Here is a 22,900-nt window from a genome sequence, read left to right as displayed (position 1 = left end):
ACTGTGCACCAGGCGCCGTGCCAGGTGCACGGAAAGGAGAGATTGTTTGGGAAAGAACAGACAAGCAAACAGTTTTAAGGGTGATGAGCATCATAAATTAATCCCAGTCCTGGGGGAACTTAGGGGGCTCTCCTTAAGCTGAGACTTGAAGCCTGAGTAGAAGCAACCTGAGACGGTGAGGTTGACGTTGGAAGATCAGGGTAAGTGGAGCTTCCTAGGCTCAGAAAAGAACTGTGCTAAGGCCAAGGTGCATGTGGCTGGAATAGAGTATGTGGCAGAGGGGCACAGGGGAGGCAAGAGCCATGTCATGTTGGTCTGGTCCTGGGCTCAGTTGTCCCTGTGGCCTGGAAGGCTCCTCTCAGAACCTCATCCTTGCTGGGCCTTGGGCTGGAGGAGGAGAACACAGCCCACATCTCTCAAGGGCTGGAATCTGATAACCTCAGCTGGGGACTGATGTCTGAGATTCCCCTCTTTTCCCCATCCCTTACCCTTCTGGGTCTTCCTGGGTTCTGGACTCACCAGAACTCTCCATCCTCAGTGACCTGGTGCTGCAGACGGGCCTTCTCATCTTTGTCCACAAAGCTCCAGTCCTTCCAACTGGTGGGAAAACGGAGGAATTAAGGAAGGAGGAAGAAGGGAAGGCCTGATGTAGGTTGGGACAGGAGAAATACAAAGAGTTGCAGCCACTGTGAACCACCAAAATATTGACCTCATCTGTTACCCTCAGTGTGAAACCCAATAGCAGTGACTTCTCACATCAAGACTGAGCCTAAACTCCTTAAATGGGCCGGTGAGGGCTTGACCCTTCTCCTCATCATACTTTAAAGGTTAAGAATTGGGTTCTGGGCTGGTCGCAAAGGCTCACACCTGTAATCACAGCACTTTGGGAGGCCGAGGTGGGCGGATCATGAGGTCAGGAGTTCGAGACCAGCCTGGCCAATATGGTAAAACCCCGTCTCTATTAAAAATACAAAAATTAGCTGGGTGTGGTGGTGAGCGCCCATAGTCCCAGGTACTCAGGAGGCTGAGGCAGAAGAATCGCTTGAACCCAGGAGGCAGAGGTTGCAGTGAGCTGAGATCGCGCCACTGTACTCCAGCCTGGGTGGCAGAGCAAGACTCCGTCTCAAAAAAAAGAAGAATTCGGTTCTGGACGTAGACAAACTGGGAGTTCCATTTAATAATAGTGCTAGCTATGCAACCTTGGGCAGGTCACTTAACCTCTGTCAGATTCTGCTTCCTCAATTGCAAAAGGAAAATGATTATGTCACCTGTGTACAGGGCTGGGCTAGGCAGATGAAATAATGCACGCAAAGCTGTTAGTAGAGTGCCTGTCATATAATAAGAAACTCTGAGTTACTAAGAAAAAAAGGCGAAGCCTGTAAACATCTCCTTTCCTGTGCCGGGAAACAGCCCAGCATTGTGTTTCTAAAGGCTGGGCAGTTTTCACACTCTCTCTCTCCTCACAATGGGGCCAATAAAGTGCACATATGTTTCAGGCTCACTGAGGAGAATTCAACTAAACTAGGTGCTCCCTGGAAAGGTAAGGGGTTGAGGAGGTGCTTGGAGTCAGTGAGAGAGCCCTGCAGGGGACATGGAGATTCCTGAGACCAGGAGGAGGGATGCAGTAGAGGGAATCTCCTTGAGTGAACGGCGTTGGGTCCACTTGTCTCCAGCCCCTGTGATGGCAGTATCATGGCAAGCAGGGTGGGGCCGCACACCAAGCTCTGAGGCTGGAGAACACAGCAAGGGTCCCTGCAGGTGACCTGGGCCAGTGAAGTAGACAACTGAGGAGTCACTGAGGGCCTTCCCAGAGCAGAGAGTCACTCCCTCCAGGTAACCCTTCTCTACGCTTCCCCTCCCACCCAAACTAGGTGCGGAGGCCCCTCTTTGTGATCCTTACTGTGGCGCTGATCTCAATTATTGGTGTGTGCTTGCCTGTCCTTCCCCGGACCTTAAACCCACAGGCACAAGGCCCATGAGTCTGCGTTCATTTCTACATCCCCAGACGGTAGCCTAGGGCCTGGCAGAAGTCAGCACTGAGGAAGTAAGGATTTGTAGCGTGGATAAGTGAAGGAAGGCATGTGAATGTCTGCAGGAGGCAGTCAGGACACGAGGATCAGCCCCTAATCACAGTGTATCAAGGGAGGCTGTGGGTTCACAGAATATTCCCAGTGCCTTGACCTGTGCCTCCTATGTAGTAGGTGCCCAAGAAACATTTGCTAAACGAATGACTGAACAAACCAGTAATTACATGCTGGGCTAAGAGGTACCCAGCGGTACATAAGCACAGAAGCCAGGGGCCCAGGCTGCCTGGGGGTGGTCCTTCTCCTCTACTGAGTCCTGCCATCCCCCTCTTGAAATAAGAGGAGCTCATGGGCTCATTCAGTAGTGAATCACCTCCCATTCAGTAGAGGTCATCAGGAACCAGTGGGACCATGGTTTTGCAAATGTGCTGGAGCCGTCAAAATAACTTCCCATGTTTGTTATTTTTGTTGCCCCCAGTCTATTCCTTTCCGTGATAAGCAGTAAAATTCAAAGGGCTCTTGTGCCTTCATACAGGGATAGCACGGGTAAGGAAATCTTGGCAATGGCTCAGAACTTTCCAAAAACAGTCCCATTTACTCCTCATAACAGCCCACACGGTAAGTGCTAATAATACTGTTCTCATTTTACAGGTAAGGCAACACAAGACTCCAAGAAGGGAAGTCACTTGTCTAGCCCAGATCCCTGCATTCATACTCTTTTCCTGCCTGGACCTTCCCGACGCTTTCTGGAATCCTTCCTTTCCAGCCAATGGCTGTCAGTAACCTCTCTGGGTCCCCGGCACCCCGCTTCCGCTCCTGGCCCTTCCCTGGAGCCAACACTTGTGCCCCTCTTCTCTGTGGATCACTGGTTTTGAGGGTAATCTTATACCAAGCATCTTCAATACTCTCATGGCTCAGTTCCCAACACAGCCTTGTCCGGGGCCCTGTTGTCCCCCACTGCCAATCCCGTGGGGTCCCCTCACCTACCCATCACTCCAAGAGCCGTTCCACTCCACCTGGCCCCAGGGATTCCGCAGCCGCACCAGCTTCACTTTCTCACCTTTGAACAGGACCTTAAGACAGAGAAAGAGCTCTCATGCTCCGCAGCCTGTCTGGAAAGGGAATCTTCTGTCTTGCCCTGCGGGCTGGGAGGGGGCTGGGGGGCAAATCCCTTACGGGAGGGTGTTCTGCCTGACTCTGGCCAAGGAGACTCATCAGAAGTGTGCTGGGGAATGGAAGGGTCAGACCTTTCCTCCTGAGTCTGCCTGATTTAGGGCTTGGCCATCTCCTCTCTATCTTCTAAGAGGCAATTTTCTCAGGAACATCCTGCTGTTATGAGCTTCAGGGGAGGAGGCGGGGCATAAACAGTAGGGCCTGCTAGCACATCAGGTGTCTTCATATAAATGAGAAAAAAGGCCTCTGCTGGCCAGGTGTGGTGGCTCACGCCTGTAATCCTAGCACTTTGGGAGGCCGCAGCAGGCAGATCACAAGGTCAGGAGTTCGAGACCAGCCTGACCAACATGGAGAAACCCCCGTCTCTACTAAAAACACAAAAATTAGCTGGGCCTGGTGGCACGCGCCTGTAATCCCAGCTACTCAGGAGGCTGAAGCAGGAGAATTGCTTGAATCCAGAAGGTGGACGTTGCAGTGAGCCAAGATTGCGCCACTGCACTCCAGCCTGGGTGACAGAGTGAGACTCCATCTCAAAGGAAAGAAAGAAAAGAAGAAAGAAAAGAAAAGAGAAAAAGAGAGAAAGAGAGAGAGAGAGAGAAAGACAGACAGACAGACAGACAAAAGGCCCCTGCTGACTGAGGAACTACAAACAAGCAGACTTCCTCTGGTCTGCTGCAATGGGCCGATGCAGGCAACTGCCCCTCTCAGCCCATCCCTCTCTGTACAGGGCACAACCTGCCCAACTGTGTGCAACAGGCCTTACGATGTTCCTGTCTCAGGCATGGCCCAGGAAAGCCCAGAAGTCCCAGAAGGACCAAAACAGAACAGTCAGCCTCTCGTATCCATGGCTTTGGCATATAACCAATTGTGGATCAAAAATATTCCAAAAAACAAAGAAGAAACAATAGAAAGTAATACCAAAAAAACTCCAATGCAGTGTAACAACTATTTACATAGCATTTCCGTTGTGTTCAGTACCATAAGTAATCCAGAGATGATTGAAAGTATACAGGAGGATGTGCATAGGTTACATGCAAATACTACTCCATTTTATAGAAGGAACTTGAGCATCTGCAGATTTTGTTAACATTGGGGCTTCTGGAACCAGTCCCCGTGGCTACCCAGAGACAAATGTAGCTTTCTGAACATGAGAGAACAGGAAGCTCAAGAACACATGAAACCAACTTTGTAAAAGCAAAGTTAAGTGATATTTCAATTTATTCATTGGAAATGTTGGAAAAATTGCCATCTTTAGCTCGAAAAGCAAAGATAAACAAACTATGCATCAACTGTGGCAGGATCCACCTCTACCAGTTTCACAGGCCCCTCTGCATGGCTTGGACCTTGAACTGAATGTCCTGATCAGAGGCAAGCTCTGCAGACAGGGAAGGGGCCCCAACAGCTAAGTCCTGACTTCAGGAGGTTAACCCAGGAGGGTGCCCTTGCCCCCCCAAGCCCCACCAGGCTCACCTCATCCAGCCCCGTGACAGAGTAGGCGTGACCTCTGACCAGCCCGCAGGCCATTCTTGTCTCATACTGAACGGGAACGATTGTCTGTAAAGCAGTAACCAGAGAGCCCATTAGGGGCAGGGAAACAGAAGTTCTGCCGCTTGGAGGCAAAGTTCATACTAGTTCATTTTCCGGGCTCTGTGAAGACACAGGCCACTCTGCTCGCTGAAAGTGTGCCTCATGACCACGAACAGACCTTCACTGGCTCTTTAAGAGTATCAAGAGACACAGCTCCACACAAGCTGGTCTCCCTGAGAAGGCTCTGTCCTGACCATCAGAGAGCAATGTGGATGCTGGGATGTGGGGTGGGTAACAGCGTCCCTGCCCCTCCTTTCTGGATCCCTTAGTATCCTTCAAAGGAGGAAGGGGTAGAGTTGGAGGCTGCCCTGGGCTTCAGGATCCCCCTTCCCCTGAGGCCATCCAGGGTTGACTATTCCTGGAAGAGAAAGGGGTTGAGAAAAGGGGTTGGATGACACGTAAGTCTAGCTTTTTCTTTTTTCTTTCTCTTTTTGTTTTTTCAAGCCAGAGTCTCGCTCTGTCGGCCAGGCTGGAGTGCAGTGGTGCGATCTCAGCTCACCGCAGCCTCCGCCTCCTGGGTTCAAGCGATTTTCCTGCCTCCCTCCCGAGTAGCTGGGATTACAGTCACGTGCCACCATGCCCAGCTAATTTTTTGTATTTTTAGTAGAAACAGGGTTTCACCATGTTAGCCAGGCTGGTCTCGAACTCCTGACCTCAGGTGATCCACCCGCCTCAGCCTCCCAAAGTGCTGGGATTACAGGCATGAGCCACCATGCCCGGCCAAGTCTAGGCTTTTTCTTTACATCCCCTCACCTCCTCCACAGCCACCTAGAACATAATATTCAAGAAATCAAGAGTCCCAGTACCCAGGGAGAGAATTCTGAGGAGGCCCGAGGAGATCCCTGCTCAGACACGACCGTGCCTAAGGGGTAGCTCTTCCATTTGCAGAAATTTCCAAGCTGCAGCCATGGGGGATCCTTGGCAGAAGGGTAGGATCACTAAAGTCCCATGAGCCCTGGATAGGCTCTCTATGGCTTCCGTGTGCCAACTAACATAACAGCTTTAAAATGAGCTTCCCACAGCCTTGCTAGGCTGCAGAATTCCTAGAGCCTTTTTCAGGGTGAGGGGTATGGGTGGAGCCAGGGCTTTTGGCATCTCGGCCTCTCCCAGATCTCAGTCTCTTCCAGATCTCAGTCCTCATGATCCAGATCATGCTGAATGGACTGGGAGGGGGCGGGAGACTCATTAATCCTTAGTTGTAGACCTGGGAAGCTGCTTGAAATGAGTCTTCTGTCATTACCTAAGCATATCATTCAACCCAGCAATTCTACTGCTGGGAATCTGTCCTATGGAAGTCACCATGGATGTATACAAAGATGTATCTATCGGAACGTTCATTATAGCATTTTGGAATAGTAGCAAAACAAAACAAAGAAAAAAAAATCAGCTTTCCAATAATAGGGTATCGGGTAAATAAATTATAACATATCTGCGTGTTTGAATATTGTGTAGCTACTAAAAAATGTTACAGGAGAATACTTTGGGCACATTAAGAATATCAAACTAGGCTGGGCGCAGTGGTTCACACCTGTAATCCCAGCATTTTGGGAGGCTGGGGCAGGTGGATCACTTGAGGTCAGGAGTTCAAGACCATTCCAGCCAACATGGTGAAACCCCATCTCTACTAAAAATACAAAAATTAGCCAGGTGTGGTGGTGTGCACCTGTAATCCCAGCTATGTCAGGAGGCTGAGGCAGGAGAATTACTTTTACTTGGGCGGCAGAGGTTGCAGTGAGCCAAGATGGCACCACTGCGATCCAGACTAGGCAACAGAGCGAGACTTGGTCTCAAAAAAAAAAAAAAAAAAAAATCAAACTAACTGAAAAAAGCAGGCTGCAAAGAGGTACATACAATATGAAAACATATAAAAAATAAAAATATAGATTCAGTGTGTGCATAGAAAAATCCTGGAAGAACATACACTAGATGTTAAGAGCGGTTATCTTTTTTTTTTTTTTTTTTTTGAGACGGAGTCTTGCTCTGTCGCCCAGGCTGGAATGCAGTGGCCGGATCTCAGCTCACTGCAAGCTCCGCCTCCCGGGTTTACGCCATTCTCCTGCCTCAGCCTCCCGAGTAGCTGGGACTACAGGCGCCCGCCACCTCGCCCGGCTAGTTTTTTGTATTTTTTAGTAGAGACGGGGTTTCACCGTGTTAGCCAGGATGGTCTCGATCTCCTGACCTCGTGATCCGCCCGTCTCGGCCTCCCAAAGTGCTGGGATTACAGGCTTGAGCCACCGCGCCCGGCCGAGAGCGGTTATCTTTACATGGGGAAAAATATAAGTGAAATTTTCTTCTGTGTTTTTCTGTATGGCTCAGTATTCTCCAGTGAGCAGGTATAACTTATGAAAGTACTAGAATAGAAACTCTACAAGAGGGAGACCTTGCTTTTTCCACAAATACTGAAAAACAGGAGAGAATTTGCTTTGCTAGAGGAGTGCCTGGAGCATAGTAGGAGCTCAAAAATAAGTGCTGAATGAATAAATGAATACATTAGAGGAGGAAAAATATTTTAAAATAAATTAAGTCTCTCTGCTATTTCTGTCTGATAGTTCGTTATAAGAGGAACTGCCTGGACCATGGAATATGCAGAAACTCCAGCAGAGATTCCCTCCAAAATCCTGGTTCTTGTACGTTCTTCAGGAGCCTTGGCTGAGCAAGTTATTTCAACCCAGACCCTTAGGAGGAGGCAGGTAGGGGTGTGTGGGTAAGGCCCTGGCTGCTGAGGGGAGTCTGACACTGGCAGGGCTGGGTCATGTGGGTTGGAGGGATGGTCAGTCCTGATAATCGGAGGCATACACACCCGGGTCGGTCTTTCAACTGAGGCTCTGGGGTCGAGGTCTGAGTCCCGGAACAGCGAGTTATCCATATTCCTCACCATCCGTGCAATCAGCTCTCCCATGTTCAGACCAGAAGGAGAGGTTCCATAGGTCATGTTCGTGCCATCCTGAGGCCCAACAGAGAGAGCAGGGAACAACCCAGGAGAGGGAAAGAACAAATACAGAAGGGTGGAAAGGGAAGGAGAGAGGAGGAAGAGATGGGACAGACAAAGGGAGAGAGGAGAGATCAACAGAGCACGAATGGAGGAAAGATGGAGAAAAATGATACAGGAAAAAAAAGTTCATCCATGCTGTTGTGTGCTAACTGATCTTCCAAGCTCCACCGGGTGTGTTATGGAGAGAAAGGGACAGGAATTCAGCTTGGACCCCATCCTCCCCAATGGAAACCACTAAGCCTATCACAGCAATATACTGAGCAGCCCTCAGGGAAGACATGCCCCTTGAAGGAGGCCTGGCCACGGGTGGCCATCTCCCTACCCTTGGCTCCTGTCTCAGTTCACAGCATTTCTTTGCACTGAAAGGGGCTGCGGGTTTAGCTTCTCCCAGGTAACACCACAAAGCCCACGTCCCAAGTAGGGGGTGTGGTGAAAGTGCAGTGACTGGGAGGCTTTCTTAGGGAAATGGTGGGCTCAGGTCCACAGCCAAGTATGTGACCAGCTTAATGGGAGCGTGCTGAGACTGAGGAGCATCAGCAAGGGAGGCCTCCACTGACACAGGCCTCTGGACTGATTTCCACTGACATTCCAGAGCTTGAAATGTCCCTGACCAGTGTCTTTATTGAAAATCCCCAAGAACTGTTCTCCCTTGAGAAATTCCCAGACCTCAAAGTTGACAGCCAGTTCCTGCTTCCTCAAACGAAACATGCACTCTGTCCCACACAAAAGCTCTGTGCTGCCCTTCATTGGGTAAAAGGCTTCCTGACACTTGGAGCTCCCTGCCCTGTGCCCCATACCCCAGACTTACATCAATGGAGCAGCCCATGAGGGAGCCTCTCTCGATGGCTTTCTTCATGATCTTGTGCATGTCACTAGGAGCGTCCCTGATCTCAAAAAACTCTGTCACCCCTCCTGTGAAGTCCTCCATGGCCTCTGTGGTGTTCCCACCTTTCAGAGCTTCGTAGGAACCATGGAGCCTTAGAAAGAGGATGAAGACCAATTTGGGGTCACAGAGTTCCAGGAAACAAAGCCCAGGTACCACTGCCACCAGAACTTTGCCTCTTGGATGCCGTGATGTTCTTTCATCAATTCCACATTAACCCTGTGAGCTAACGGGGTGGAAACAACGATTCCCTTTCTTCATAAACGAAGAAACTGAGCTCAAGAGGCTAAGTGACCCACCCAAGACCACAGAGAGCCAGAGGCACTGGGATTGAAACCCAGCTATTCCCACTTCCTGAGAGCTATTTTCACTACATCCTGAACCTTGAGGAAGGGCTGCATTAAAGTCATGAGCAGCTGCCGGTGTGGTGGCTCACACCGGCAATCCCAGCACTTCGGGAGGCCGAGGCTGGTGGATTGCATGAGCCCAAGAGCTCGAGACCAGTCTGGGCAACATGGCAAAACCCTGTCTCTACAAAAATTAACTGGGCATGGTGATGCCCACATGTAGTCCCAGCTACTTGGGAAGCTGAGGTGGGAGGAGCACCTTGAACCCTGGAGGTCAATGCTGCAGTGAGCCGTGACTGCACCACTGCACTCCAGCCTGCGTTACGGAGTGAGACCTTGTTTCAAAAAAAATTTTTTAATCCATTATTAGCATCTGGGGTGAGCTTTTAAGTTGAGAGACAACATGGTTTTATAAATCTGCTATAAGCACGTGAGGTTGAGCCAAGCAAGACCCTAGGATCCGAGCTCCAGAGACACAATGCTCTGATCCAACACTTGCAACGCCACCATGGAGGCGCAATGAAAGAGCTTGCCTTGGTAAGCTAAAGCTAAAGGTCTTCTATGCAAATCTTCATTTCTACTCTCAAATGTAATGTTTTTAATTAGAGCTGTTGTTGCCTGGAACTGATCCCTAACTTTGGGTCACAGTTGGACACCAACACCCACACATATGCGTGTATAGAGGCACATACCTCTTCCTGTGAGTGAGGCCTTGGCTGGATTTTGCAACCCACTTTCTCACCTCTAGTCCCATCTCACATTCCAAAGCGTTGCTTACTTAGCATAAGCCTTCTCCAGCAGAGCGCTCCAGAACTCATTGCGGTGGTTGGACTTGGTGAAAACCAGTTGATTGTTGTACGTTGGCAGGCAGTCATCAATAACTACGTCCACCCACTCTCCATAGCGCCAGAACTGCATAGAAGCGTCAAGCACAGAGTCACATACTCAAATTACTGTTAGGAAATGTGTCCTTCCTCCACATTCCTCAGGGGGTTCTTGGATCCCAAAGCAGCATCATTTCCTAAACTCTGCATCTGGGTGCCTGTTCATCCTATTCTGGTTTGGGGTGTGTGAATCTGTCTCTAACTGGACTGTGTGCTTTTCGAGGGCTAGAAGTGAGTTACATACACTTCATGTCTTCCACAGAGTCCAGCCCTGTAATGGGTATAGCAGGTGCTCCATGAGTGTCTTAGGATGTAAGATTTTCATTCTCCTGCTCAGCAGGTCGGGGGCAGGGCCTGGCTGTCAGTGCTCTCAGGTGCCCTCAGCTGATTCAATGTGGCCAGGGTTGGGAACTATGCAGTGAAAGCACTGTACTGATTTAGGTTTTTTGTTTGTTTTTGACAGAGTCTCGCTCTGTTGCCCAGGCTGGAGTCCAGTGGCACAATCTCGGCTCACTGCAAGCTCCGTCTCCTGGGTTCACGCCATTCTCCAGCCTCAGCCTCCCGAGTAGCTGGGACTACAGGCGCCCGCCACTACGCCCGGCTAATTTTTTGTATTTTTTTAGTAAAGACGGGGTTTCATCGCATTAGCCAGGATTGTCTCGATCTCCTGACCTCGTGATCCACTTGCCTCGGCCTCCCGAAGTGCTGGAATTATAGGCGGGAGCCATCACTCCTAGCCTTGATTTAGGTATTTCTTGATGCCAAACTGAAGAACAAGGATTGAAATGGAGGAACAAAGTAACCCAGAATCTATTCTAGCTGTAGCAGGAACATTGTCCAATCATTTCAAGTTTGGATGTTGCTCTTTTCTGAATGAATCAGTTTGAACTGAAAAGGGCCAAATGCAGTTTAGTCTCCTTTTCAATGGCACTTTCTCCCTCATTGAAAAGAGAACAGAAATCTATCTGATATTTGTGTTTAAGGCCCTTTAGATCTAAGACCCTTTAAATGTGCCATGTTCCCAAGGCAGCAGGAGGGGGAGTCTGAGCCTGGGGATAGACCTTTTCTGAGGCCTTCCGTGCTAAGGTGCAAGATCAGCAGAGCAAGAACTGGTAACGTGGGTCATCCTGGGACATGAGGGAGCCTTTGAGGCTGGAGACAGGCTGACTCCCCAGCATCCCAGAACCTACGAGACCCTCACAGGTAGAACTCAGTTTGGTTCTGCTCTAGCACTAGCTCTATGCCAAGATGACTGGGACTCAGAAAACTTCCAATAACTGGATGGATTCTAGAACCATCGGACTCAGTTCTAGGGCAGACAAGAAGCCTGATCCGCAGGTTAAGCAGACTCTTCTTCCAGGGCTTGGAAGAGAGGAGTGATAGCCTTGGTACCGCCATGCCTTAGAGAGGAAGAAGTACACAGGAGCCCTGGACAGGGGTTCCTGTACAACCTGAAGGGTCCTGTGGTGTCCCAGTGCTAGTATCTTAGGGACCTACTTGAGAAGGGCTGCAGGCAGTAACGGCAGCCAGACAGCTGCAAAGACAAAAATAGACCCACAGTAAACAGGATGTCTTCCTGCCTTTCTGGGACATAGTGGAAGGTGGTGGGGGAGGGATTAGGGATCCAGAGATAAGCAACTGCTTCCTCACAGGCCTGAAGCCTTAAGGGGGTCCATGCCCACTGTTGCTGCTGGGGATAGATGGGTGGAAGGTTTCCTCCAGCTTCTGGGAAGTCAAGGCCAGGAGACCAGTGGTGGGTGGTCTGCAGCTGACCCTCTTAACTACACTCTCATTACCTCACCTGGAAGTGGAAGATCCCCGCGTAGTTTTCGATGAAACTTTGATCATGGGGTATGACTCGGAAAAGAAGGCGCTGGTTCAGGGTCAGGCAGGCGATGGCTGCAAGAAACCAGCAGTCCCCTGCAGGCAGACACAGGGCACAGATCGTGAGCAGTCCTGCTCCTCCTGGGAAGAAAAAGCCCCAATCCCACCAGCCACTCCACTTCCCTGAACAGGAACTCCCCTGGTGCCCACTGTCCTACTTCCAGATCTGACCTTACAGAGGTGTCAACCCAGGGAAGGAGAACTGGACAGGAATTCCTTGACAATATGATCAACAGGTAACTTACTCCCTGTGACTAGACATTTTCCTCAAGGCTGCAGGCAGTTCCTCCAACTGCAGTATAAAACTCACTTCCTTTTTAGGCCTCAATGGAGACAGAGCAGTAGGTGATCATAACCGGGCTGTTCTTCCTAACACCTGTAGGAAATCCGCCCTGCCCCGTGCCTTTGCAATGTGAGTCCAATTCCTCTTCCGACCTCAGCGAAGACTGAGCATCAGAGAACCATCCACCAAGATGATTTGTACTGGAAGGAAGGCCAGGTAGGCAGCTGCCCTGGAACCGGTCTCTAGGGGGCAGTGAGACATTGCCGGCAACGGAATGAGAGCGGGACATTTTTTTACTCTCTAAAGTTCTTTTCTGACAGAGTACTGTATGTAGTTGGAGGTAACACTTTGCGCTCTTGCTCTCTCTCTTTCTCTCTCTCTCTCTGTGTGTGTGTGTGTGTATGTGTAATAGGGGGTGTACCTGGTCATAGAGCTGCCTTCTAAGGAGGATGGGTTAAGTGAAATGCAACTGAGAGTGTGCAGGGGAGATGAGAGCTGCCTGCAGCCACCCTCCCCTACCCTCCTCGGAAGCAGCCAGTCTTTCCTTGGAAAGAGTGTATTGGTTTGAAGGTCCCAGAGTATTATGTCCAGGGCTCTGCAGGAAGCCTTCCCCCAGGTGCAGGAACCCAGATATTCATCTGATTTCTTCTCAGCCTCCCTTTCTGGAATGAAATAAGACAAATTCCTTTCATTTGGTCTTGGGTGCCCCTTTTCCTCAAATTTAAATTGTTTCTGTTGATGTTCTCTCCAATTTCACTTCACAGAGCTTGCTTATAGTCCACACCAAAGACAATACTTTCTGAACAAGAGGTCGAGAGAGAGGAAGATCAGATGGAGCAGCCAAGCTAACCAAAGAGAAAATTAGATGCTCATCTACATGGCAGATGCCATCTTTGTTGAAAGACTCCTTTAATACGGAGCTGTGCTGGGGCAATTTAAACATGGGTTCCAGTTACAAGTGCTTTCCTTCGCAATGCCTTTTGTGTGTATCTAGGGTCTCCATGCCCAAGGGGCATGCTTGGTGCACAGTCACAGAGCTGTCTTCCAAGAAAGACGGGTACAGGGAAAAGCAAGGCTTTTGTCATGCTGAGTGGGGTATGTAAGTGTCCTTGAGATGCTGGAGAGGAGGCCACAGGATGCAGATACCCACTGTGATGTATGGCAGAGTGCGAAAGAGGCATGTAGGAGGAAACGAAGCCATCGCCAACATGTAAACGACCATAAAGCAACTGTTATAAAAAATCTTCCAAAAAGTTACTAGAAGCAAGAACAGATTGTCCCTTTACCTCCTGGAAAGGGATCACACCTTGTAACCACCCCTTGATCATCTGGCAGGATCTGATCTGAGGCACTTTCCTACCTAGATCTCCTTGACAGATGTCAGTTCTGTTGGCTCCATCAATGATAAATCGGGGATTCTCGCAAATTTCCTGTGAAACAAAAAGGAAATGACCAGGTAATAATAATAGTGTGTGTATATATAGAATATTTATTTATTTATTTATTTATTTATTTATTTATTTATTTATTTTCAGACAGAGTCTCACTCTGTCACCAGGCTGGAGTGCAGTGGTGTGATCTTGGCTCACCACAACCTCTGCCTCTGGGGTTCAAGTGATTCTCCTGCCTCAGCCTCCCGAGTAGCTGGGACTACAGGCATGCACCACCATGCCCAGCTAATTTTTGTATCTTTAGTAGAGATGGGGTTTCACCATGTTGGCCAGGATGGTCTCCATCTCTTGACCTCGTGATCCGCCCGCCTCGGCCTCCCAAAGTGCTGGGATTACAGGTGTGAGCCACTGCGCCCGGCTTCAGCAGCTATTATTTATGGAGTTCCATTATGTAGTGTTCCTGATAGTATTCCATTCGGCCCTATGAAGGGGATACTATCATTCTTATTTTTCAGATAATGAAACTGAGGCCCAGCGAGGTTAAGAAACTCGTGCAAAGACACACAGCTAGTAAGTGGCAGAAGCCAGAAGCATGTCTCCTTTTTATATTGTCCCATGCTGCTTCCCACACTGTCATACTATCCGAGTAAGGATGCACCTTGAGAGTTAGGGCAGTGTCGGCCGGGCGCGGTGGCTCACGCCTGTAATCCCAGCACTTTGGGAGGCCAAGGCGGGTGGATCACTTGAGGTCAGGAGTTCGAGACCAACCTGGCCAACATAGTGAAACCCTGTCTCTACTAAAAATACACAAATCAGCCAGGCATGGTGACAGGTAATCTCAACTACTTGGGAGGCTGAGACAGGAGAATCAAAATAATAATAATAATACTAAATTAATTAAAATAAAATACAGATTCAGTGTTTTGTTTTGTTTTTGAGACAGAGTCTCACTGTGTCACCCAGGCTGGAGTGCAGTGGGCAACACAGGCTGGAGTGCAGTGGTGCCATCTCGGCTTACTGCAAACTCCGTCTCCCAGGTTCAAGCAATTCTCCTGCCTCAGCCTCCCGAGTAGCTGGGACTACAGATGTGTGCCACCACGCCTGGCTGGTTTTCGTATTCTTAGTAGAGACTTCTTTTTTTTACGCCAGAAGCAATTGGAGCAGTATATTTAAGATGCTCAAGGAAAGAAAATGTGAACCAAGGATTTATATACAACATGACTTCTTTTATTCATTTCAAGAATAAGGGATGTGGGCAAACTGTTTCTAATACATAAGAATTCAGGGAATATTGTTCCCAGAAGCTCTTCCTGAGGAATATACTAAAGAATAACTTTCAGACAACCAGAAGGTTTAGAAGGACATTAACATAAGGACTGGGAATAAGTAGTTAGTATATCGTTATTTGTAGATTTAAAACTACATGATGGCTGGGTGCAATGACTCACACCTGTAATCGCAGCAGTTTGGGAGGCCGAGGTGGGTGGATCATGAGGCCAGGAGTTCAAGACCAGCCTGGCCAACATGACGAAATCCCCTCTCTACTAAAAATACAAAAATTAGCCAGGCGTGGTGGCTCATGCCTGTAGTACCAGCTACTCAGGAAGCTGAGGCAGGAGAATTGCTTGAGCCTGGACGCAGAGGTTGCAGTGAGCCAAGATCGCATCATTGCACTCCAGCCTGGGCGACAGAGTGAGACTCTGTCAAAACAAACAAACAAAACAACAACAACAAAAAAGCCCAACAAAGTACATGCTGATTAAAGGGAGGATGTAAAGTATGTAATATATTGCCTATAGTGTTCAGGCAATGAACAACTATTTAAAACCATTTTAAATGAAAGGTGAAAGAAGAAAGCCTATGGAAAGACTACACTGTTTTCAGGAATTATTTTGGTAATGATATTATTAATATTGTTATTCTGCAGCTTGAAATCAGACAAACAAAAGTAGAGGAAATTCATTGCCAGCAGACTTGCCATAAAGAAATGTTGAAAGAAGTTATTTAGGGAGAAGAAAAATGATATAGATCAGAAACTTGGACCCACATAAAGAAAGGAAGAGCACTGGAGAGGAAATAAATGAAGATAAAATAAATTCTTAATCTAAAGGGTAACTTAGTTAAAATTATAACAAAAATAATGTGCTGGGCAATTATAGCATACAGATAAGTGAAACAAATGACAGTAATGTCATAAGCAAAGGAAGGAAGGAAATGGTGATACTTTGTTATAAAATACCCATACTACAAACTAAATGGTATAGAGTTATTTGAGGGTGGACTTAGTTGAAAACGTATATTGGAAACTCTAGCATGACCACTAGAATTGGAAAAAATAAATATAATTGATATACCAAGAGAGGAGGTAAGGCCAGGTGCTACGGGTTCACACCTGTAATCCCAGCACTTCGGGAGGCCAAGGTGGGCAGATTGCTTGAGCTCAGGAGTTTGAGACCAGCCTGGGCAACATGGCAAAACCCTGTCTTTAAAAAAAAATATATATATATATATATATATACACACACACACACACACACATACACACACACACACACACATATTAGTTGGTCATGGTGGCATGCACCTGTAGTCTCAGCTACTCAGGAGGCTGAGATGGGAGGATCGCTTGAGCCCAGGAGGCGGAAGTTGCAGTGAGCCAAGATCATGCCACTGCATTCCAGCCTGGGTGACAGAGCCAGACCCTGTCTCAAAAAAAACAAAAACCAAAAAAACAAACAAGATGACAAAAACGAGGAGGTAAAAGGATAAAATATAAAACTTTTAGCCGGGTGTGGTGGCTCAGGTCTGTTATCCCAGCACTTTGGGAGGCTGAGGCGGGTGGATCAGGAGGTCAGGAAATCAAGACCATCCTGGCTAACACGTTGAAACCCCATCTCTACTAAAAAATACAAAAAAAATTAGCCAGGCGTAGTGGCGGGTGCCTGTAATCCCAGCTACTCAGGAGGCTGAGGCAGGAGAATGGTGTGAACCCAGGAGGCAGAGCTCGCAGTGAGCCAAGATCACGCCACTGCGCTCTGGCCTGAGCAACAGAGCGAGACTCTGTCTCAAAAAAACCAAAAACAAAAAACAAAAAAAACCTTTCAGTTAAACCAGAGAAGCCCCAGAAAAAGGGGAGGAGACAAGAACAAATGCAATAAATAGAAATCAGTTACAAACATGTAGGTAGTAATCTAACTATATGATAATCACTTACATGTGAATGATCAAAATACACCAATTTAAAGACAAAGACTGTGAAAGTAGATAAAAACAAGACTCAACTATATGTTGTCTGCAAGAAACTCACTATTTATTTATTTTTTTGAGACAGAGTTTCGCTCTTGTCGCCCAGGCTGGAGTGCAATGGCACAGTCTCCGCCTCTCGGTTTCAAGCGATTCTCCTGCCTCAGCGTCCTGAGTAGCTGCGATTACAAGCATGTGCCACCATACTCGGCTAATTTTGTATTTTTAGTAGAGATGGGGTTTCACCATGTTGGTCAGGCTGGTCTCAAACTTCTGACCTCAGGTCATGCGCCCGCCTCAGCCTCCCAAAGTGCTGGGATTACAGGCGTGAGCCACCATGCCTGGCCAAGAAACCCATTTTAAATATAAAAACTCATACATAGGGAAGGATGTACCATGCTAACAATAATCAAAAGAAAGTTGGAGTAGTTGTATTAATTTCAGAAACAGCAGATTTCAGAACAAGGACAATTATCAGAGATAAGGAGAGCATTACATATAGATGAACAGATCAATTGGTCAATTTTCCAAGAAGACATACAATCCTAAATGTGTGTTCACCTAACAAGAGTGTCAAAATACATGAGGCAAAGAGTGATAGAACTGAAAGGAGAAATAGACAAATCCAATATTATAGTTGGTGACGTCAACACCCTCTTTCAGTAATTATAGATCAAGCAGGCAGGCAGAAAAGCAATACGGATATTGCTGACCTGAACAACACTATCAACCAACTGGGCAAATTGACATTAATAGACGTCTACATCCAACAATAGCGGAATAAACCATTTTCTCAAACTCATATGCAACAAGTCAGTAAGACAGACCACATTCTGAGCCATAAAACACAGCTTAACCAAATTTTTCTTTTTTGAGATAGTCTCTCTCTGCCACCCAGGCTGGAGTGCAGTGGTGTGATCTCAGCACTCACTGCAACCTCTGCCTCCCAGTTCAAGTGAGTTTCCTGCCTCAGCCTCCTGAGTAGCTGGGATTACAGATGCATGCCACCACGCCTGCCTAATTTTTGTATTTTTAGTAGAGACGGGGTTTCACCATGTTGGTCAGGCTGGTCTCAAACTCCTGACCTCATGATCCACCTGCCTTGGCCTCCCAAAGTGCTAGGATTACAGGGGTGCACCACTGCATCCAGCAACCAATTTAAAAGAATAGAAAGCATAAGTGTCTTCACAGACCACAGTAGAATGATACCTGAAATCAATAACAAAAAGATAGTTGAAAATCCCAAATTATTTGGAAACCAAACAACACAGTTCTAAATAACACATGGGCCAAAGAAGAAATGTCAAAAGAATTTACAAAATATTTTCAACTAAGTGAAAATAAAAATATAACATCAAAATTTGTGGGATGCAACAAAAGCAATGTTTAAAGAGAAAATTATAGCATTAAATGCGAAAGTTAGAAAAGAAAGAAAAGAAAAATCAATAAGCAATATTCCACCTTAGGACACTAAAGAAGAGATATTTAAGCCTAAAGCAAGCAGAAGAAAAGAAATAATAAAAAATCAGAGCAGAAATAAATGAAATAAAAAACAAGAAAACAATAGAAAGTCAATGAAAACAAAAATAGTTCTTTGGAAAGATCAATACAATTGATAAACCTCTAGCCATGCTAAACAAGAAAAACAGAAAACACAAATTACTAATATCAAAAATGAATGACAGGTTATCACTTGTGGGAGTTCAGTCAGGCTGGTGGGAAAAATTTTAAGATGAATTTATAGGATACAAACACAAACCCTCTGGGAAGGCCTAGAGGTTTGCATAGTGTTTGGCTGAAGGCAGCGAATTCACTTAATTACCCACAGGTATGTTGACTCAAAGCCTTTGTCATTAAAACTGTGCTAAATAAATGCCCATAGGGCCAGCTAGTCAGGGCCTTGGCTGCTGACTGTTTACAGCACCTTCCTTAGTGTCTGTGAGCGGCTTGGACCCCTGGCTGCTCTTTCACTAAATATCGGTGTCTTGGTATGTTATTCATCTGTCGTGGGAGCTGGGGTCTGCAGGACTCCTGCAATCATTACTGAACTTTTGGACATTAAAGGGATAATAAAGGAATATATGGACAGCTCCATGCCCACAAATTTGATAACAGGTGAAACTGACAAAGTTCTTGAATGATAAAAACTACCAAAATTCATTTGAGGAGGATTAGATAATCTGAATAGTGCTACACCTATCAAGAATATTGAGTCAATAATTAATAACCCTCCAAAAAACAAGGCACCAGAATCAGATGGTTTCACTAGTGAATTCTACCAAATATTCAAGGAAGAAATAATATGAATTTTCCACAATATGTTCCATAAAATAGAAACATAGGGAACACTTCCTAACTCATTCTATCAGGCCAGCATTATCCTAATATGCAAGCCAGAAAAAGATATTGTAATAAAGGAAAACTACAGACCAATATCTGTTATGAACATACAAGCAAAATCCTCAATGAAACATGAGCAACTCAAATATAACAATGTATAAACAGACACCATGACCAAGTGGGATTTATTTGAGGTACAAGATTTGTTCAACATTCAAAAATCAATTAATGTAATTTACCACATCAACAGGCTAAGAAGAGCAATCATATAACCATATTAATTGATGGAGAAAATGCCCTTGACAAAATCTGACACCCATTCATGATTTAAAAAAACCTCTCAGCTAACTAGGAAGAGAGGAGAATGTCCTCAACTTGGTAACGATCATCCGCTTTCAAAAATAATAACAGCTAACTTCATACTTAAGGGTGAGAAACTAGATGCTTTCCCCTTAAGATTGGGAACAAAGCAAGATGCCCCCTTGTACCTCTCCTATTCAGTGTCATACTGGAAGTCTTAGCTAATGCAACAAGATAAGAAAAAGAAATGAAAGATATAAATATTGGAAACAAAAAAAAAAAACTATCTTTATTTACAGATGACACGATTGTCTATGTAGAAAATTCCAAACAAATGACCCCAAAAAATCCACTGGGAACTAGTAAGTGAATATAACTCAGTTGCAAGATTCCAAGTTAGTATATAAATACCAATTAGTTTTCTATATACCAGCAATGAACAACTGGAATTCGAGATTTTAAAAATTCCTTTTATATTAACACACAAGGCCAAGAAATATTTAGATATGTCAGTGTGAACTCATGTTTAGCTTAGTATAGATACAAATGGCTTTATATAGAAATATTTTCAGATATGTGAGATGGTTATACATAGAAGTATTACAGATATGTGTAGATCGCTGGCTTAGTACACCCACATATCTCCTTTCTCCATCAGCTGAGAGGAACAGAAGCAATCACACTCTGGTAGCAATGAGCAGACTTAGCAACCACATCTTGATATCTAATACCTTTTGCAATAAAAGAAACCAGTGCTCCTTGGAGAAATGACTGATTCTAGGACTGGGGCAGGAGATACACATTATGAGCTGGTAGTGCCAGAAAGTAAGAAAGTGCTCAAGGAAAAAAAAAAACAACCCACAAGCAATTAGGGCATGTTAAATAGACACAGGAGCCAACTGAGAGCTCCCAATGCAGAAAGCTGGGACAAGCTGAGCACCTAAATAAAGCAGTATTGGAATACGACTTAAAAATCAAGATGCATGAATCCATATTGATATAAACAAGTGACTGAATAAATAAATGGGGAGAATAGTCAAAGCTCCCATACAGAATGATTCCCAATAATTGATGCAGATCCTCTGCCCTCAAGAGGGTGAAGCACAACTCCTCCTTGTTTAAATATGGGCTTATGCTTAGTGTCTTGCTTCCAGAGTATAGTATGGAAAGAGGGGAAGAAGTAACTTCACAGTAGAGAAGCCTGACAAGCACTACTTCAGCCACATGACCAAGGTCAACACCAACAATGAGAAGGCATGTTTATTGTCTGCATCCTTGATATATAATGTGACGAAAATGGCACTTTACCCTGTGGTCTTCCTCCCCCAAACCCTTAAGCCCATAAGGAGAAAAACAGCAGACAAATGCCAATTGAGGGTCATTATTTTACAGAATACCTGACCTGTGAAGGTCATAAAACACCAGGGAAGGCAGAGATACTGTCAGAGCCAAGAGAAGGCTAAGAAAATGTTACTACTAAACATAATGTCGTATATTGGGTGGGATCTTGGAACAGAAAAAGGACATCAGACAAAATACTAAGAAAAATTATGGACTTAAGCTAATAATAATATATTAACACTGGCTAATTAGTTGTAGCAAATGTACTATACTAATGCAAGATGTTGGTAATAGGAACAAATGACTGCAAGGTATATGAGAACTCTGTACCATCTTCACATTTTTTTTCCTGTAAATCTAAAACCATTCTGAAATTTATGGTTTATTTAAAAAATAGATATAAATACTTCCAACAGTTTTTTCATCCACTCCAACAGATCATCTTGCAGATCTACTGGGTTGTATACACCCTCCTCAGAGCCTACTGGTCTAGAGAGTTTCTCGCCTGCTCTAAATGCAGTGAACCCTTTTTGGAGCTCTAAGCCTCTCCAAGCAGGAAGAAGGGCCTTGTGCTACACACTCCCAGGCACTTTCATCTACTCAAGTTGACACGAGGGGCTTATCGGTTGCACCATAAGGTAGCCTGATGCAAACTGCTTCATCCCGTAAGGACTCTGGCTGCTCAGCACGGACCTTTCCACTTAAACAGAAGTGACAGCACATGAATGAACAAGCGTTAGGTGAAAGATTAAGAAGGCAGGTCTCCATCCTTCCATTTCTTTACTGTTCACCACTTTCCACAGAACTCTCCCTGAAACTGTGAGCCTTAGTACTTTTAACCACTCTACTCTCCCACCCCCAAAACACCTGCTCTGAAGAAGCGACATGAGGCCAGGTGAAATGGATCTTGCCTGTAGTCCCAGCACTTTGGGAGGCCTAGGTAGAAGGATTGTTTGAGACCAGCCTGGGCAACATAGTGAGGCCCTATCTCTATAAATAAATAAATAAATAAATTTATTTATTTAAACAAATAAAAAGGTGGTGGCACATGCCTGGGGTCCCAGCTACTCGGAAGGCTGAGGTGTGAAGTGGGATCATTGTTTGGGCCTGGGGGATTGAGGCTGCAGTGAGCTATAATCAAGCCACTGCACTCCAGCCTGGGTGACAGAGCAAGTCTCTCTCTCAAAAAAAAAAAGAAAAAAAGAAAAAAAGAAAAAAAGAGGTATGATATTCGACTACAGTGCATTAGCTCCCTAAAAATATTTATGATTTCAGGGACCCATAAAGAGTTATAATAATCTCTAGCTCAGGAATAGAAAATAACATCTCCAGTTTCAGGAGGAAGCAGAAAGGTATCTTGGATAAAGAGACCCTTGATAAGTCAATTGCCCAGAGGACAGATCCATGGCCTCTGGCTCTGGACCACTTGGCTTCTTGTTCCCCAAGAGCTGGCTCCTGAAGCCCCATCCCCTCCATCCCTACCTTTGGCTTTTTCCACGTGATGGCCTTAATCTTGGTTTTGTGGCTCAGCTCATGGGAGGCCAGGACCTGAAATCTGCTGGGAACACACGATCTTCAAAGAGGCACTTCTGGGCCAGACATCTTTGTTTGAGAACAACAAAATCCTGCTCCTCAAACTTGAGGGGCATTTTCTCCTGTCCCTCTCTCGGATCACACAGTCACAGAAGAATCCTGACAGCAGGTAGGGCATGACGAGTGCTCAGGGAGTGGAGCTGGGCCTTCCCTGCTGCCTCTTTCCCACTGCATCCTCAGCCCAGGCCTAATCCTCTTGGGAATGGCCTGGAGCCTATATAGCTCTTCCACCCTCAGCAACACCATGCAAATGAAAACAGACCAGAGAAAGGTCATGGTCAGAGTCAGCACCTTTGACTGGAGGCCCCTGAGCCTGTAGTCTAGGAGCAACACTGTGAGAGGGAGCCAAGGAGGGGAGAGAGAGTTCCAAGGACAGCCTCGGGATAGACTGCAATGGCCTGAGGACCCTTAGGGCACCTTCATCAGCCTTGCTGGGATTCTTCCTCTAAAAACAAAATATTAATATAGTTACAGAGAGGCTTACTTCGTCTCAGCAAAAGGTGTTCATGCCTTTGACACTGGTGATCAAAGGGCTATAGCATGGGGCCTTCTGATACACTAATCCTATACAGGTTACTGAACGCATAGGAGGAATCTGCTCCATGCCATTGTTTGGGGGTGATGACACCTTCACA

The 22,900-nt window shown here is 46.2% G+C and overlaps 1 protein-coding gene across 3 annotated transcripts in view; it reads right to left on the bottom strand.

Annotated features, from left to right (window-relative positions):
• The window catches only part of CAPN3 (calpain 3), a 58,164-nt gene that overhangs the window by 15,785 nt on the left and 19,479 nt on the right, over positions 1-22,900 (bottom strand). For 2 of the 3 annotated variants that reach the window (XM_025389694.1, XM_025389693.1), the window contains exons 2-9: positions 13,418-13,487; positions 11,692-11,810; positions 9,785-9,918; positions 8,585-8,753; positions 7,585-7,728; positions 4,668-4,751; positions 3,012-3,097; positions 520-597 (exon numbers count right to left, since the gene is read on the bottom strand). In XM_025389694.1, coding sequence (XP_025245479.1) covers positions 520-597; positions 3,012-3,097; positions 4,668-4,751; positions 7,585-7,728; positions 8,585-8,753; positions 9,785-9,918; positions 11,692-11,810; positions 13,418-13,487 — 884 coding nt within the window. The remainder of the gene's footprint in view (positions 1-519; positions 598-3,011; positions 3,098-4,667; positions 4,752-7,584; positions 7,729-8,584; positions 8,754-9,784; positions 9,919-11,691; positions 11,811-13,417; positions 13,488-22,900) is intronic. The other variant, XM_025389695.1, reaches the window with a different exon arrangement.

Source organism: Theropithecus gelada, chromosome 7a (genome assembly GCF_003255815.1).
Source record: "Theropithecus gelada isolate Dixy chromosome 7a, Tgel_1.0, whole genome shotgun sequence".
NCBI lineage: Eukaryota > Metazoa > Chordata > Mammalia > Primates > Cercopithecidae > Theropithecus > Theropithecus gelada.
This window is presented reverse-complemented; position numbering and strand designations above follow the sequence as displayed.